The sequence below is a fragment of the Perna viridis genome, chromosome 2, assembly GCF_037379345.1.
Source record: "Perna viridis isolate PV_CMFRI_1.1 ecotype Kerala chromosome 2, ASM3737934v1, whole genome shotgun sequence".
Classification (NCBI taxonomy): Eukaryota; Metazoa; Mollusca; class Bivalvia; order Mytilida; family Mytilidae; genus Perna; species Perna viridis.
In genome coordinates, this window is record NC_142446.1 from 16,196,014 (window position 1) to 16,211,810 (window position 15,797).

Genomic DNA, 15,797 nt, shown 5'->3' on the forward strand with positions numbered 1-15,797 from the left:
GCCAGAGCTTGCCGTAACCACGCGCTAGATTTCTTACAATTAGGCTTCTGGAACAGGTAATATAGTCATCACTACAGAAGTTCTGTGCTCGTCATCATGAACTCGTGAATCGTTACGGGGTATTCATCTGCTCCACGCGAACCGATTTGTTCAACGCGTCTTAATTTTCCTTTCCTCTTTTGTCTACCCAAGACTTGACTTTTTTTGTGAGCAACTCGGTGGGTGTTACTAGAGAAACAGAGGACGCTTTATATTGTTGAGTTTTTGTGTCAAGTGTGAACGACGGACGGACAGGCACGTATAAAAAGAACAAAATCTAGGACAACGGCCAGACAATGAAAATATACACACACAAGAAAGAACATGAAATAACCAAAATAACACACACATGGAAATAAAAGTAAATTAGCGACCCAGATTCCACTAAAACCTTGGAGGATGGACTAGGTGCGCCGTGTGGTAAGCGTCCTCTGCTTTTCTAGATACACAGGGGCTTGAGTTCATGATAAAGTAAGTAAAATAATACATACAAAGAAACAAGAGTAAAAAATCGTTAAAAAAACATTTTTGAACATCTTTTTGCCATTTAATCACACCTATGCAAACGCCCACCAAGGTGCACATAAGATGTCACGTCTAGGGTAGACGAAAGAGGACAGGAAAATTATGACTCGGTGAATGAATCAGTTCATGTGACACAGATGGACACCATGACGATCCACGAGTTCATTGTGGCAACCATAAAACTTTTGTAGTGGTGAGTTTAATATTGTAAGCAGCAACACCCTGTATTTTCTGTATTAACATTCTCATACATGTAACTTACTTATGGGACTTTGGCTATTGGTACGTTAGGTGAGAATTTCTGTACTGGCGTCCCATATATTTTAGTACTAGATCGTATTTTAAGATGTATTTGCATCACGAATTCTCTAAAAAGAATCTTAAAAATAAATATAACAAACAAAACATGAATGAATGAATGTTTGAAAAAAAAGATAAAAACACAACCCATCAAACTATTTAGATTGATTGATTATCTTTCATAAATTTACTGTTGCATATACTCTTCATTTTATCGTATACACCTAAGAATATGGCTCCTCCAATAGATATCCACATTACCCTAGGGATAATACCTGCGAACAGTCCCTTTATTCCTCTCTCATGATATATTATTCTTAAAGAGGTTAGTATACTTCCAGAGGCTAATACACTGTCTTTTCTAGCTAGCATTATTCTAGTCTTTGCAACATCCAATGGTGTTGTTATTCCTGCAGCTATTGTTCCAGCTAAAGCTCCACATACAGAAGATTGCCAGGGCTGTACAGGTTGATTTTGCTCCATGGCCCATAACACTTTGAAATATTCCCACATAGGAAACTGCAAAAAGGAAAATGGCACTTCTCGTGCAACGGTACTAAGGTAGCCTCTATACATGCCTCTAAAACCTTCACCAGATAAAGTGTTTCTGAAAATTTGGTAGGAAGACAATTCTGGGCAAGCTTGTGCTCTTTGTTTTATAACTTCCACAGGCACTCTAATTAAACAACATGCCATTTCTGCTAGTGAAGCACCTGCCATATGAACAAACGGTGAGGATTTGTCAGCCCCTAAACTTGTAGCTATGTTTTTCGAGCTTTCATATGTTACAAAAAACAATGCAGCTGTTGGAGCAGACCCTAATGCTACAGATAATACACCTGAATAAATTCCACGAAAGCCGCCAGACTTCCAGAAGCCAGATTGACTTTGTAAACGAGTTTTGATTGTATCTAATGGATATAAAGATAAATCGACTGAGGTTCCAGCAGCAGCACCTGCAATCAATGCAACTCTTGCATCTGTATTACCCTCAGCAAAAGTCAACTCCAAATCTGTATCTGTCATCATGTGATAGGTAGTTTTATGGTTACTTGATTGTCTCCCTACACAATGAAACAAGATAGTAACTGTTGTTTTGATTAGTTAATATTTCCCTGACTTGCAGAAGAAGTATCTACAATAATCTGCAATAAAAAGACATCGATTAAAAACAGACAAATTCACTTTACTTGAATGTTCATAACATATAAATAATTAATCGTCTAAATAGAAATCAACAATCACTCTTACTGGATGATGGATAGTTAAAAACGATGCGGAACATAACAAAAAATAAATAAATGTCGAAATTTGTTCAACATCACCAAATGATGGTGAAATTTACATTGAATATTTCGGATAACCGATATCCTTCATTTGATATTGCATATCAATATCTTTAGAATACTTAAAAGTATTCTGACCGAAATATCTACAGCACTAATATGTTACCATGAAAAATTAATTGAATAAGGTTTTTGTATCATATAAAAATAAATCAGTAGTTGCAGGTTGTTCATTTTAGGACAGACTTTTATGCCAAAATGTCCAACTATTAAAAATGGGAATTGAGCTGTTTTGTTAATTTGGACTATAACTTGAAAATACTATGCGCGTTCAAAAACACTGCAAAAATTTCGTGCCTAAAAAATAAAGATTTCTTAAGAATACTTAGAAGCCCAATAATATCCAATTTTTGACATCAAACGAGCGATTTTTAAAATGAAAACGAAATAGAATATACAGGCAGTGTGACAGCACTGTACAAAACAGAACATATTTATGTGATCAATTTCGCGATTAACGGGTTTTCGCTTTTTAATGTTGACAGTTTTTTTTAATATTTAAACGCTAAATTGCTAGTCTTCAACTTGATAATAGCTTTATATAACACCTATAAATTATCCGATTATGACCGTTGAGGAATTTAGAATTTCGTACATATGTATTAATAGCAGTAATTCATTTATTGATACCAATAAATGAATTATTGATATTATGGATAAATCATCGATATCAATAAATTGTACGATTAATAAACATGTTGATAAATATTTATTAACCTGTTATAAAATCATTTATTGATATCAATAAATAGATGAATTATCAAGGTGTCGATAAAGAGGGTGCCACTATAGGTAGTTTAATCATGGTCAGAAAAGTGTTTGTAATTTCTTATCTTATTGGATATTGCCCAGCATGCAGAATCTGGAATAAGATTTAATAACATGTGAACTAATATTTATTAACGAGTTAATAATTCGTTCTATTTATTGATATCAATAAATGATTTATCAAAATGTTCATAAATATTTATCAACATGTTACTAATCCATCTATTTATTATTATCAATAAATCATTTATGCACATGTTGATAAGTATTTATTAACATGTTATTAAATATTTGTTAATATCAATAAATGGCTTGCCATATCCCATTATCAACTTATCGTAGCTTTTTATTGTTTTAAAATGTCAACAAAAAAATAAAGCGTCAATAATTTTATTAAAAGTTTCATGTAAACTGTTTAAAGTGTTTCATGAATATTGGTGTAAATGTTTTTGAAGACAATTTTTAAAAGCCTCACATGTAGTTTCATATGTTTTAGAATTTCTAACACTTTAAACTGTAATTCAGATACCTAATTTTCCAAGTACATGGCCTGATCGTGAAAACAGGAAACAAAGACGATCTTTTATTAAGGGAAATCCGGTAATAGTCTAGCAACAATAATGGAGCTCCCCCGACACAAGTCACAAATGGGTCCCATCAAAAACAATGTTCAGAGGGTTCAGTCAACCTATGCCAACATTTTGAAAAAAATTATATATAAAGGTAAAAAAGTATGTTGGTGTAGGTTGAATATTGTGTAAACATAGTTGTCTTGTATAAACAATGTGACTAATTATTTGTAATTGGTTTACCTGTCAAATTATAATTATGTATCAAATTTATTTCAGCTTGTAATTATTTTATGTGCTGTTTTTGTATGATTTTTGGTGATTTTTTTGTTGTTGATTAACTTTTATTTTATTTTGGTAAATTTTGTACATTTACTTCCATTTTAATTTGGTACCAATTTTATTTGTACATGTACAATAGTTTGTAATGATTGTGTTGAAAGTTTGTTGCATATCCATTTTAAGGCTCCATATATTTTTGATTTAAAAAAAAACAATAATATTCAACATAAATTTTATTATTTTTTTTCATCATAATAAATATTCAACAAACAAACAATTCATAAGTTCATCAACGTATAACAATGGAAGTAAACATGAACAAATACAAGCACTGAATCAATTCAATTTCAACATTCAAACGTAATGTTCATAGATCACTGTAAGTGTAACAAATGTGAGGCGGCATCGGCGTAGTGAGTAGTAGTGAGTTCACCATTCTGGAGTCTTTCTTTCAAGTTGCTGAGTCGGTTGTCTATTTCAATGTACTTGCGTTTTCGAGGTACACGCTTACCACCTGCTGCATTCTGTATGAGTCGTATTTCTGTTGCTGCTTGTTGTTGTTTGAGTAATCAGGTCGTATACATTTGGTTGCGGGCCCCGTGCAGGTCCGGGTAATAGGCGTGCAGCAGCGCTTAGCTTGTCGTAAAAGGCGACTAAATAGTGCTCAGAAACCTAGCCGGGGGCTAGGTGCTCTGCCCACAGAGCAACTGGGATGTGTGCCCCAGGTGGTGGAATGGGGTACCCCTGGCGTGTTACATGATGGGGTTGTCAGGCTATAATACGGAAAACCTGACCGCAAACCATAGTGGTGCACCGTGTTGGGAAAGATGCCACGTCCCTCGCACGTTAAAGGACCCTGCTGTGGTATTCGATAGGAGTAGGAACCTTTGCGCTCCGCCACAGGAGGCTAAATTGCCCGACCTTACCCATCCCCCCTTTTTCCAGTGGCAATCAAAATTTGTCGATCCTATTATCCTTGTGTCCCATCCTTTTTTTCATTTCATGTTCATTTAATCATCCATTTCATGTTCATCGTCTGAATATAGCTGAAATATTGCTGCTCGGACGTTAAACCCCAACAAACAAACAAACAAACATTTGGTTGCGGATGTCTAACATGGTTCTTCAGCTTGTGATGCCAGCCCTCTATATGATTTGTTGTTCTGGGCCCTTCAGTTGCGAAATGATTCCAGAGTGGTCGGTTGTTCTCTACTACCCAATAATCGGTCACGTAGTCGGTAAAAGGAAGTGTGTTGATGTTCATGTTGGCATTATCGATGTCTTCTAAAGCCAAATATCTTCCACATGTTGCATGTGTACCAGTGGGAGTACTGCTGCTCGTCGTACCAGTTTGTTGATGTCATCGTTATTCTTGTAGTGGGTCTGAAGTCCGGTATCTTGCGCTTTCCTCCAAATGCACTGAGTATAATGGAAAAAGCAGCCTTTGCCTGTAATGCATGATGCTGTTGGCAGGCGTCTTTGAGAAGTGTAAGAAATCTAACATATACAGCTTCATTTTTACCAGGCAGTAATGCGTATACAAGTGGGTAGATGGCTCCGTCAGCTATGTGTGGAATATGTAAAGTTGAGTAAATATGTTTGGAGATGTATAAAAGGTACCATCTCCATATATGACGTCGGCTGCGACCAAGTGTGTCAGGTTCTGCTGAGTGGTAAATACTAGAATACGATCATCTGCACCATCATCTATCATTAGAAATCTGTCGTTTGCAGTGGTTAGTGTCAATTTGCCTTCTAATACGATGTCTGCCCGAGTTGGTGGTAGAGCTGGTATGAGTTTTGATCTTTCATTGTAGAAGCTGCCTCTGCAAGACTCAAATGTGGGTAGTTTTTCAACAACTTGTTGGCTCTCATCATTCCATTCTGGATTGCGTAACTTAACAACCTCCTGCTCATATATAGTTGGAACTGGTGTGGTTTCCTCAGCGTTTCTTGATTTGTTGCATAACCTCATCAACTTTAAGTTGGATTTTGTCATCTGTGTGGTTGTGTCTATCTGGTAGTTTAACTAGCTTGTTGTCAAGAGTGTTTAGTGTTGCAGTACAGTTGGGCGTAGTACATATCGAATAACATCTGTTGCCCCGTCGTGTCTTTACTCGGAACTTGTAACCATTGTGGACTAAATTCTGGTTACATAGTCTGTTTGTTATAAAGCGAACATCTAACTGAGCATTTGCCATAATTGTTACTAGTGGGTGAAATTGGAAGAATGTGTCTCTTTATACCTACTCAGGCTTGGTATACTGACCATCATTCTTACATTTCGAGATTGGCTTGGCAAACTCAGTTTAATTATCAAACAAAGTGAACATCATTAAAAGTGTCTTGCTAACACATTAAGATGGCTTGGTATGTTCACCATTATTAAGATTCATGTCATGAAATAATTATTAAAATTAATATGCAATTAAATTAAAAGCTAAAAACGTCATGGATGGGCCACCATAAAATATAGAAAGAAAACAAAAAAAAAGCTTAAACATCAACTATCATTAAAGGAATATTATCGTGATTACCCTTAATTTCTAGATTTATATTTCTGTATTTAATATAATTAACATTTTATAAGATTTTATTTCATTTCTTCATTAACTTATCAAACTTTATTCATATATTTATTTTTTAAATTCCTGATTTAACAAACTTCTTTATATTTTAATTAAAATTCATCCTTGTAATAAAATGATTTTTTTCTATTTTTTATTACCTGAAAATTACCTATAATCAAGCCATAAATTATGTGTTAATTGTTAAATAAACACCTATTGTATTTTGTTTGTTGGCATTCCTTGAGTATGATATTTTAAAATGTTGGCATAGGTTGAAGACACCTTCAGAGCCATTCACACTTGGGTGATATCATTTAATAAAACAAAGTAAATAATGTGGAAAATACTTAGTAGATCAGTGTAAACCCTAAATACAAAATAGTAGTTTTATGAAGCCTTAGCCATCCCCCTTATTTAATGTAAGGTCAAAAATAAACTGAACAAGTCAATGTTAAACAAAAATTCAAAGTATTTTGTTTTACCATTCATGGGCCCAATGGGGCAATGACAAAACAGCACTTATGACTAAATACACACTTCAGATACATGTATAAAGACATAGGGTTTTTCAATAAGAGGGTTTTTTTGTACAATCAATTATATCTTTATAACAAGACCTGTGTTCTAGAATGTTGTATACAATTTTTCACTACTAACAGTAGGTATTGTATTTGGTATTTATAACAAGAGGCTCTCGGAGAGTCTAAATCGCTCATCTGACAAACTATACCCTATTAACTAAGTAAGTAAAGGTATCCTGCTTTGTTACTATGTTTGACAAAAAATGCTGAAAAAGAGCATATATTGAAGAATGCTGTAAGTTCAAAAGAGTACCTAAGGCACTGTAAAATGTTGGAAATGCCTTCAAAGTGTTTTTAGAACCGCTGAAAAAAATTTGGGCAGGAATCCCCCCATATGCCGTTTTTCCACCAAGTCTGAGGGGGCATTAGCCCAGTATAGATTTGCTGAAAATGAGCATAAAATGAAGTTAAACCACTGCTATCCAAAATTTTCATCATCACCATTCATATCAGGAGACCATGTTTACAATATAAACCAATTATCATTGAAATCAAAGCATTGAAGTATAAAAATTATCAGAAAAATGACCGCCAAGAACAATCTTTCGTCATCACCACTCAACTTAAAACAACTAGTTACAAATGGAATCTGAGCAACTCAGAATGTCATGTTTATCTTATGGGTAGCTCTCATTTTCATTTTTCATTTATAGTTGGGGGAAAAAAAAGCAAAAAAGCATTTTGACCCCTATGTTCTATTTTTAGTAACGACGGCCATGATTTTTTGGACTGATGAAAAATTTTAAATGATCAGTTTGTGGAGGAAACCCCCCCCCCCAAAAAAAAAAAATTATGCCAACTTTTATTAAATTTTGTTGCAATTGATTTCAGAGAGTTGTACACTTTAAAACAACAAAAAAATCTGTTTCAGGGGCCATAAATCCTACAACAGGGCATAAAATCATTTTGAAAATTTCGGCAAAGGTCCTGCTAATGATGGGGAACAATAATACTTGCCATCAGAATTTGGCTAAATTCAATGATTTTCCAGTTATTTGCAAAAAACTGTATTTCAACCCCTTAGTTCTATTTTTAGTAACAGCTGCCATGTTTTTTCATTTTCATCAATCAAAAATTCAAACGGTCATTTTGTGCAGGATACCCTAAAAACAGTAATACCAACTTCCATTATATTGTGTACAGTAGATTCTGAGGAGAAGATTTTTTAAAATAATAACATAAAAAACAGCAAAAGGGGCAACAACTCCAACATGGGTCAACAGATCTTCACCAAAATTACATCACAGATAGACCTCATCATGGTGAACACTTTTATCCAATGTCAGAATTTGGCTTTACTAATATCAGTTTTAGAGAAATATGCAAAAAACTGCTGTCTGACCCCTATCTTCTATTTTTTGTAATGGTGGCAGTGTTTTTTCACCAATCAAAAATCCAAATTGTCATCTTGTGCAGGATACCCTGAAAAACAATAATACCACCTTTCATTGAATTTTGTACAGTAGTTTCTGAGGAGAAGATTTTTTAAAGTAATAACATAAAAAAACAGCAAAAAAAACGTCCAAAAAGGGCAATAACTCCAACATGGATCAACAGATCTTCACCAAAATGACATCACATATAGATATCATTATGGTGAACACTTATCCAGTCAGAATATGGTTAAACCTGACGGTTTTGGAGATATATGTGTATATGCAAAAAAACTGCTGTCTGACACCTACCTTCTATTTTTAGTAATGGCAGCCATGTTTTTAAACGGATCCAAAATCCAAACAGTAATTTTGTGCAGGATACTTTAAAAAATAAATATATTAAGTTTCATCAAAATCCATTCAGTAGTTTCAGAGGAGAAGATGTTTGAAGAATTTTTAATGACAACGACAGACACCAAGTGATGGCAACAGCTAAAAATGACTGTGAATCTAAGAAATTCTTAGCAAATATAAGATTATCTTCTAATAGTCTGGCAATTGAGAAGGGTAGATTTCGTTAATAAAAATAATAGAAGGTTATGTATTTACTGTCCAATGTTGTTTTCTTGAAATTGAAGATGACTTTCATGTTATTCATGTATGTCCTTTGAAAGGACTCCTTTCTATTATGGTTATTTCACCTTAAATTTGAAAAAAAAAGACATTTCAAAAATTACTGCAGCTGTCTAATATTGAAAATATAAGAAAAGGTTTGGTTTATGATGTTAATATTAAATGACTTATTATGACACCTGTAACTGCAGCTGTTAGAAAGCATCAGACAAGCAAGTGTGCAATCTTGGAAATTTTACTTCAATGTAGAGCATTTAAAAAATCTGAAGTGACTTTCTTTTAAAAAAGTTCCAGACCAGACGTATCAGGTGACAGATCCATGGGAGGGTTCTGGTGGTCAATCAACCCTTTTCTTTGAAAAATAGGCATGAATGCGCAAATCATAGGACAGAGTTTATGAACTTTTGATCTGAACTCCTCTTTTTATAAATCTTGATTCACCCTGATATCAATATCCAAACCAAAATGAGAGGAGGGCTGCGGGCAAACTCCGAAGCATCGGTTTCGCTAGCTGCGAAATGTAGCTCAAACTATTTTTTTGTATTTTTTTAGCGTTAGATCCCAAAATAAAAAAAAAAAGATCAAGAGCCACGATTTCGCAGCTAGGGTTTCACACAATTACGAAATCTCATGTTATAGAACTCAGAACTACAATGTAAGATGATAGAATTCCATTCCTCCATACCCCGCACCAAGTCTTAAAATAGCTTGCAAGTTAGCCTCAATTTATGATGACGTAACTAGATAGCCTCTAGGCCTAGCGCTATTGGACTTAGCAGAGACTGAGAGAGGCTCATACTGTCATAGGTAGCTCTTACGCCATTGTCTGAGTGACGGGTCAGCAGGCCATGTGAACACACAAAAATAAAATAGAAAGAACTATGACTATATGAATATAATGACAAATATAAGACTGTACCTTGTTCTTAAGTTGTCACTGTCATGTCATGCACTCATGGTATTCTGTTAAACGTCCTAAATATTGACAATATACAGAGAACCAATTCGTACCTTACCTTACCAAGTCGTACCTTAAATAGAGCTGACAGGGCATAAAAGTACAAGCCCGGAGTGTAAGTATTTCTTTTATAAAGTAAACCAAAAGTCTTCGTATTGACGCAATATACATCAATACATCATATACCTATTGCGCAAGGTCAACAATGCCTCGCAACTCAATTTCTTATTTCTATCACAGACGTATAATATATACACACATATACTTATAGTATGATATTGGCTGTTTTAACACGTAGTTGTTTATCACAATGAAAACACGAAAAGGGCAATGTTAAAGATAAAGCATATCAGAAAAAGATCTAAACATGTGCAGAATGGTTAATTACTTACCACATGTCTACAATATACTCCTACAACGTAAGAGGTTGGAATTTCGTTCCTCCACGGCAACAAGTCAGACAATAGCTTGCCAGATAACCTCTAGCATTTCTGGAGTAGTCTACAATAATGTAGCTTCGGTGACATACAATGTATTTGGCTATGGTGGAGCTACAAAGTGGTCCAATTTCGAGCTTTAAAAGTGTTATGGTCGTCATCATGTACGGTGTATCCATCTGCACCATGAGAACCGTGTTGTTCAACCTGTAATAGTTTCCCTTCCCTCTTTTGTGTACACTGGACTTGACTTTTTATTACTCCTACAACGTAAGAGGTTGGAATTCCGTTCCTCCATACCTCAACGTTAGGATGGCACCTAGTCAGTCAGAAAATAGCTTGCCAGACAACCTCTAGCATTGCCTTTTATGAGCAACTCGGCGGGTGTTTCTAGAAAATCAGAGGACGCTTCCATACCGGAGCACCTGGTCCATGCTCAGAGATTTTTTTGTGTCCAAGTTGCTCAAGAATTTACTTTTGATTCTTTGTACATATTATTTTGGTCAATTCTTGTTAACGTTCTTTGTTGTATGTGTCTGTTTTCTCTGTCTGGTCTTTGTTCGTGGATCGCGTTCTTTTGATTTCCACTAGAATCTTGGTTCGTTGATTACTTTGTTCATATTGCTCCTATACAGGGCGGTGACACCCTCGGGCAATTTCAGAACTTGAAAGGTTAGAGTAATAGACATAACAATATAAAAGATTAAAACCCAATTTCCAAAGGTATTAACATTCTATACGTTAATGGCTATGCGACTGATCTAGTCTATTTATCACAAACATTGTGTATTTACAGTGCTACTATAGGGAATGAGTAAAAGTCCGACGCGTTGGTCGTTAATGCCGGGTCAAGAAATAATAAATGACATATAAAATCTGCTTACAAACAATATGTATGATATATGATAAACGTGCAGGATCTATACATGTCCATGTCTTCGACCAGCGTAACCATCAAATATTTGCCAGAACTGGGTAAATACTTTTCGAGATACAGACAAGTATAGGTATCCCTAACTACCCGGCGCGACTAACGAATGGAGTTAGGCGGCTACTAATCCCTTTTGAGATTCGGCGCTGAGATATTTTTTGACAAAACAAAACAAAAAATAAAAATAAAAAATATCTCCACCGCCGAATCCCAAAAGGGATTAGGAGGCCACTATATAGGCCTGTTTTCACCGTTGTGACGTAGGTAAAATATTGGATTGTATTTTGTGTGTTTTCATGTGTGCGTGTAAACAAGGACTTATTTTATTTTCGTTCATGCAAGAGTTGAATAAGTAAACTTTTGCATATACTTATGTTATTTTCACTCCCCGATAATGTGTATATTACAAAATTGTATTTGTGTTTACCAATAGCGATCCTGAACAAAGAAAAATAAGAATTCTGTGAGCAACGACTACTAGTATTACCTCCGCTTTCCATCACAATACAAGGAAAAAACCTTTTTAAAAATTATAAAGGATTTTTTTTTTCTGAAAGTAAATTTTGTTTCGTGACGTTTCTTTTCTTTTCGCAGTAAAGTAAACTTCATTTTGCCTCACTTCCTTTCGCAGAATAGTAAATTTCGTTTCGTTTCTCAGTTTAGTAAGTTTATTTTCTTTTTGTTTCTTTTTGCTACATTTCGTTGCGTTGTTTCGTTTCGATTTCGTTTTGTAGTTTACCAGAGCACGCTTACCCCTTCCGGTGCACCTAGTCCATTCTTCCAGTTTTTAGTGGAGTCCGAGCTGCTCATTTACCTTTGCTACTTTGTATGTATTATTTTGGTTATTTTATGTTCATTGCTGTGTGTGTCTGTTTTCCATGCCTGGTCTGTCCCTGGTTTACATCCTTTTGATTTTCGCTAGAATCTTGGTTCCCTTGATTACTCTTTAGTAGTGCCCTCAGATGATTGCAAAATTAAAAGTTAACTAAATCTTCAAAATAAGTTTTTTTCCAAAAGTTTATACCAGTTTGGACAACGGCCATCATATGTACACAGTTCAAGTTAACTACACCATCACAGAACGGATCGCCCTATCAAAAAATCGAACCAGTTTACACTTGTTAATGATTGTAAAAGGGAGACACCTTGATATCCTAATACCAGAAAGGTCATTAAGGTTAAGTACAGTGGTTAATGGCAAGCCATTGTGGAATTTATTTCCCATTTTGATATCGATAAATATTTAATAACATGTTAATAAATATTTATTGGCGTGTTAAAAAATAATTGATAAATATTAAGTGTTATTGACATCAATGAATTATTTGATAACATGTTGATAAATTTTTATTAACTTTTTGATAAATCGTACAGCTTATTGATATCAATGATTATAATTAATAAGATGTAAAAAGAAAAACACTTTCTTCTTTATTGTCCTCGCTATGACGTAGAACGAAACTATTGTTCAATAAGAATAAGAATGTTACTTCTGGACTTAGAAATATTAGTGATAAATCTAAAATCTATGGCAAACCGTTGTGGAATGTATTCCCCATTTATTGATATTAATAAATATTTAATAACATGTCAATAAATATTTATTAACGTGTTGATAAATCGTACAAATTATTGATATCAATAATTAATTATTAACATGTAGATAAATATTTATTAACGTGTTGATAAATCATTTATTGATATCAATAAATGACAATTTATGTATATCAATTATTAATCCTTAATATCAATAATTCAATATATTTTAGTTACTTTATGTTCTTTGCTGTGTATGTCTGTTTTCCATGTCTGGTCTTTGTCCCTGGATTACATTCTTTTGATTACCGCTATAACCTCGGTTCCCTTGATTACTCTTTGATATCAATAAATAGGTAATAAATTCCATAACGAATTGTCATAAAAATCAAAAAAGAAACTATAAACTTACTCTAAGAGTGTCCTCCACATACAACCTATCGAAATAACATTGAGACTCATAATCATATATTTTCATGTATAGGTAAATGTGATTATAATATAGATTGTATTAATCTTGTAGTTTCTTTGTACCATAAATATTTTGTTCTATTACTATCATAATTGGTCATAACCATGTTGTAATGATGAGTTTGAGCAGAAAGCTATATTTATGTACAGGTGTACGGTTTGAGCAGGGATTTATATTTAATTCCTTGGTTTGAGATCATTAAGTGTTTGTATTTGTACTACTGCTAAGAGGTTTTTTAACGTCCATGACTACCCTGTCGGGTCTCCACGGACGGCCCAATTTGGTGGTCTTTAGATATTTTTTTTTAAATTCACTTTAATTGTATTGTTGTATAACTTAAATTTAAGAAATAATTCGTGGAGGGGGTAGAATTGTACTCACCGCTGTCGCTCGGTGTTAAATAATCGAATATAAATGCCGTACCCATGTTAAAATGAGTACAAGTCTATCCCCTGAAGGAATTATTTCTTTTCTAATATGACAAATTCGGTAATTTTTGTGATAAAAATTTTCCTAAGCATAGACAAAACAACAGCTGTTCCGTTTAACCTCCCCCGTATGGAAGTTAGATTAATTTAGAAATAAACCACATATCAAAGTAAACCATCTATTGAATATTGGTATAAATTCTCGAAGTTGGGAATAAAAGCATTTTTCTGCTATTTATTTACAGCCTTATTGGTCCCGTCACAATAATATTGCGTGTTTACATCGCCGCTGATTTTCGTAGGAAGCAATGAGAACAGCCGACAGGAAAACGCCGTTGATGCGTATTTCTGTCATAAATTTGTATATTTATATCATCGTATGTGTTTTAAAGTGTGTGCATTTATATTGATTTCAATTAGATAACCTCTCAGCGGTTAATTCATCGCGTGAACGTTTTTAAATGAGTGTTTTGTTTCGAAGCGACAGTGAAAGAAAAAAAAAGTGCACAGGTGCTAAAGGTGGGGTTGTACCGACATATACTGTTTGACGATATGAGGACATCCGGTCCTATTGATGGTTTATACGGTCTTGACTATTCTTGCGGATCTCGCACGACCGCCCCTAGCGGGGATTGTGTTAGTAGTTGGAGGTAGCGAAGCCCAGCCTTCAGGATACTTGACCGCAGAACTCAGAGTATATGTCCTACTTCCAGACCCCACGTGGGTCCGAGAGCGTTTTTCACTCTATCTGTTTGGAAATTAGATGTAAATGTAAAGAAAACCAAGGTATGGTGTTTAGTAAAAGGAAATCCAAAGATAACTAATATGAATTTACACTTCAAGATGCTAAATTAGATATTGTTGAATCTTTTTCATATCTTGGTGTTATAACGGTACATTTTTTTGTACTACTATGCCAAATTTCATGGTGTATGGGAAACTAGGGAGACTTCCTCCAGAAATTCGTGTGAAGCAGCGGATGATTTCTTTCAAGTGTAAACTGATAAGTAGTTCAAAGCTTGGTAGTTCTTTATATCGGTTAATGTTGAAACCAAAAAATAACGCATGTGTCATTTTAAATGGATAGATTACATTGAAACAGTTTTTAATCAGACTGGTTTTGGACATATTTTTATTTGCCAGTCAGATTTTGTTAACAAGAATATTTTATCAAGAGATTTAATGGACCAATTCATCGCACAATGATGCAGTGAAATTTCAAATTCATCTCGAGGTCTATTTTTTGGATCATTAAAAGTAGAATTGGGATTGGAAAAATACTTATTAAAATTACAAGAAAATCATAGTTTAGATAACAAAACTAAGGTTATCAAACTTACATATTCCCATAGAAACAGGGAGATGGGAAAATGTTCCTAGGCAAAACATAAAATGTCATTTATGTAATACTGGTGATGGTGGTGATGAGTTTCATTACTTATTTATATGCAAATATGACCATTTAGTTTCTCAAAGATGTAAACTTATCCCTAGTTACTATCTTACTCCCTATATGTAATGCCGTTGAGGTGTATAACAACTGTTGTTTATTAAGAAGATAGCCTTACTGTTCTAATTCTAAAATTATTTGTTATTGTTTTCATGTTTGGTGATGATGAATGTGCTTCATTTATGTTTCATAATGTAATATTAGATATAAACGTCTCAGAATGTGACGACTGTATTCGATACACTGCTCCATCGGATCAAATTGATACAGGGAAGATAATAGAAACTTATAGAAATTCCCAACGATGTTAGAACTGTCAAATTTGCGATGCAAATTTTTGGTCGTTCCTTCCTTGGGACTCTTTAGCTATCGGAACTTCTTGGACATTTTCGCCAATCTTAGCAAGGCTAACTCGAATAATTCAAGCCCTCGCCGTCAACGATTCTCCGACTCACAATGTAGCGATCGATAGTGAGTGGAATGTAACGACTGAATTATTCGGGTTAAGTAAGCCGGTAGTTTCGACTACGGCTTAAAGGAAAACGCCTGAGAGAATCGAAATATCAAACAATCGTGCTATTACTTCGTGCGTTACT

At 34.4% G+C, this 15,797-nt stretch overlaps 1 protein-coding gene and 1 pseudogene across 4 annotated transcripts; both read right to left on the reverse strand.

Annotated features, from left to right (window-relative positions):
- Positions 1-898: 898 nt before the first annotated feature.
- LOC148623819 (mitochondrial S-adenosylmethionine carrier protein-like) lies at positions 899-9,996 on the reverse strand. 4 transcript variants are annotated; one of them, XM_088565983.1, is made up of 3 exons: positions 9,909-9,976; positions 8,323-8,402; positions 899-2,009 (listed from the first exon to the last, which is right to left on the reverse strand). In XM_088565983.1, exon 3 carries the CDS (start codon positions 1,891-1,893, stop codon positions 1,024-1,026), a length of 870 nt encoding a protein of 289 aa, XP_088422109.1. In that variant the 5' UTR covers positions 1,894-2,009; positions 8,323-8,402; positions 9,909-9,976; the 3' UTR covers positions 899-1,023. The 4 variants fall into 4 exon arrangements, with proteins under 4 accessions (XP_088422109.1, XP_088422110.1, XP_088422108.1 ...); XM_088565984.1 differs by having other exon boundaries at positions 8,234-8,402; XM_088565982.1 differs by lacking the exon at positions 8,323-8,402 and having other exon boundaries at positions 9,909-9,996.
- Positions 2,021-8,227, reverse strand: LOC148623820 (uncharacterized; annotated as a pseudogene).
- Positions 9,997-15,797: the final 5,801 nt, after the last annotated feature.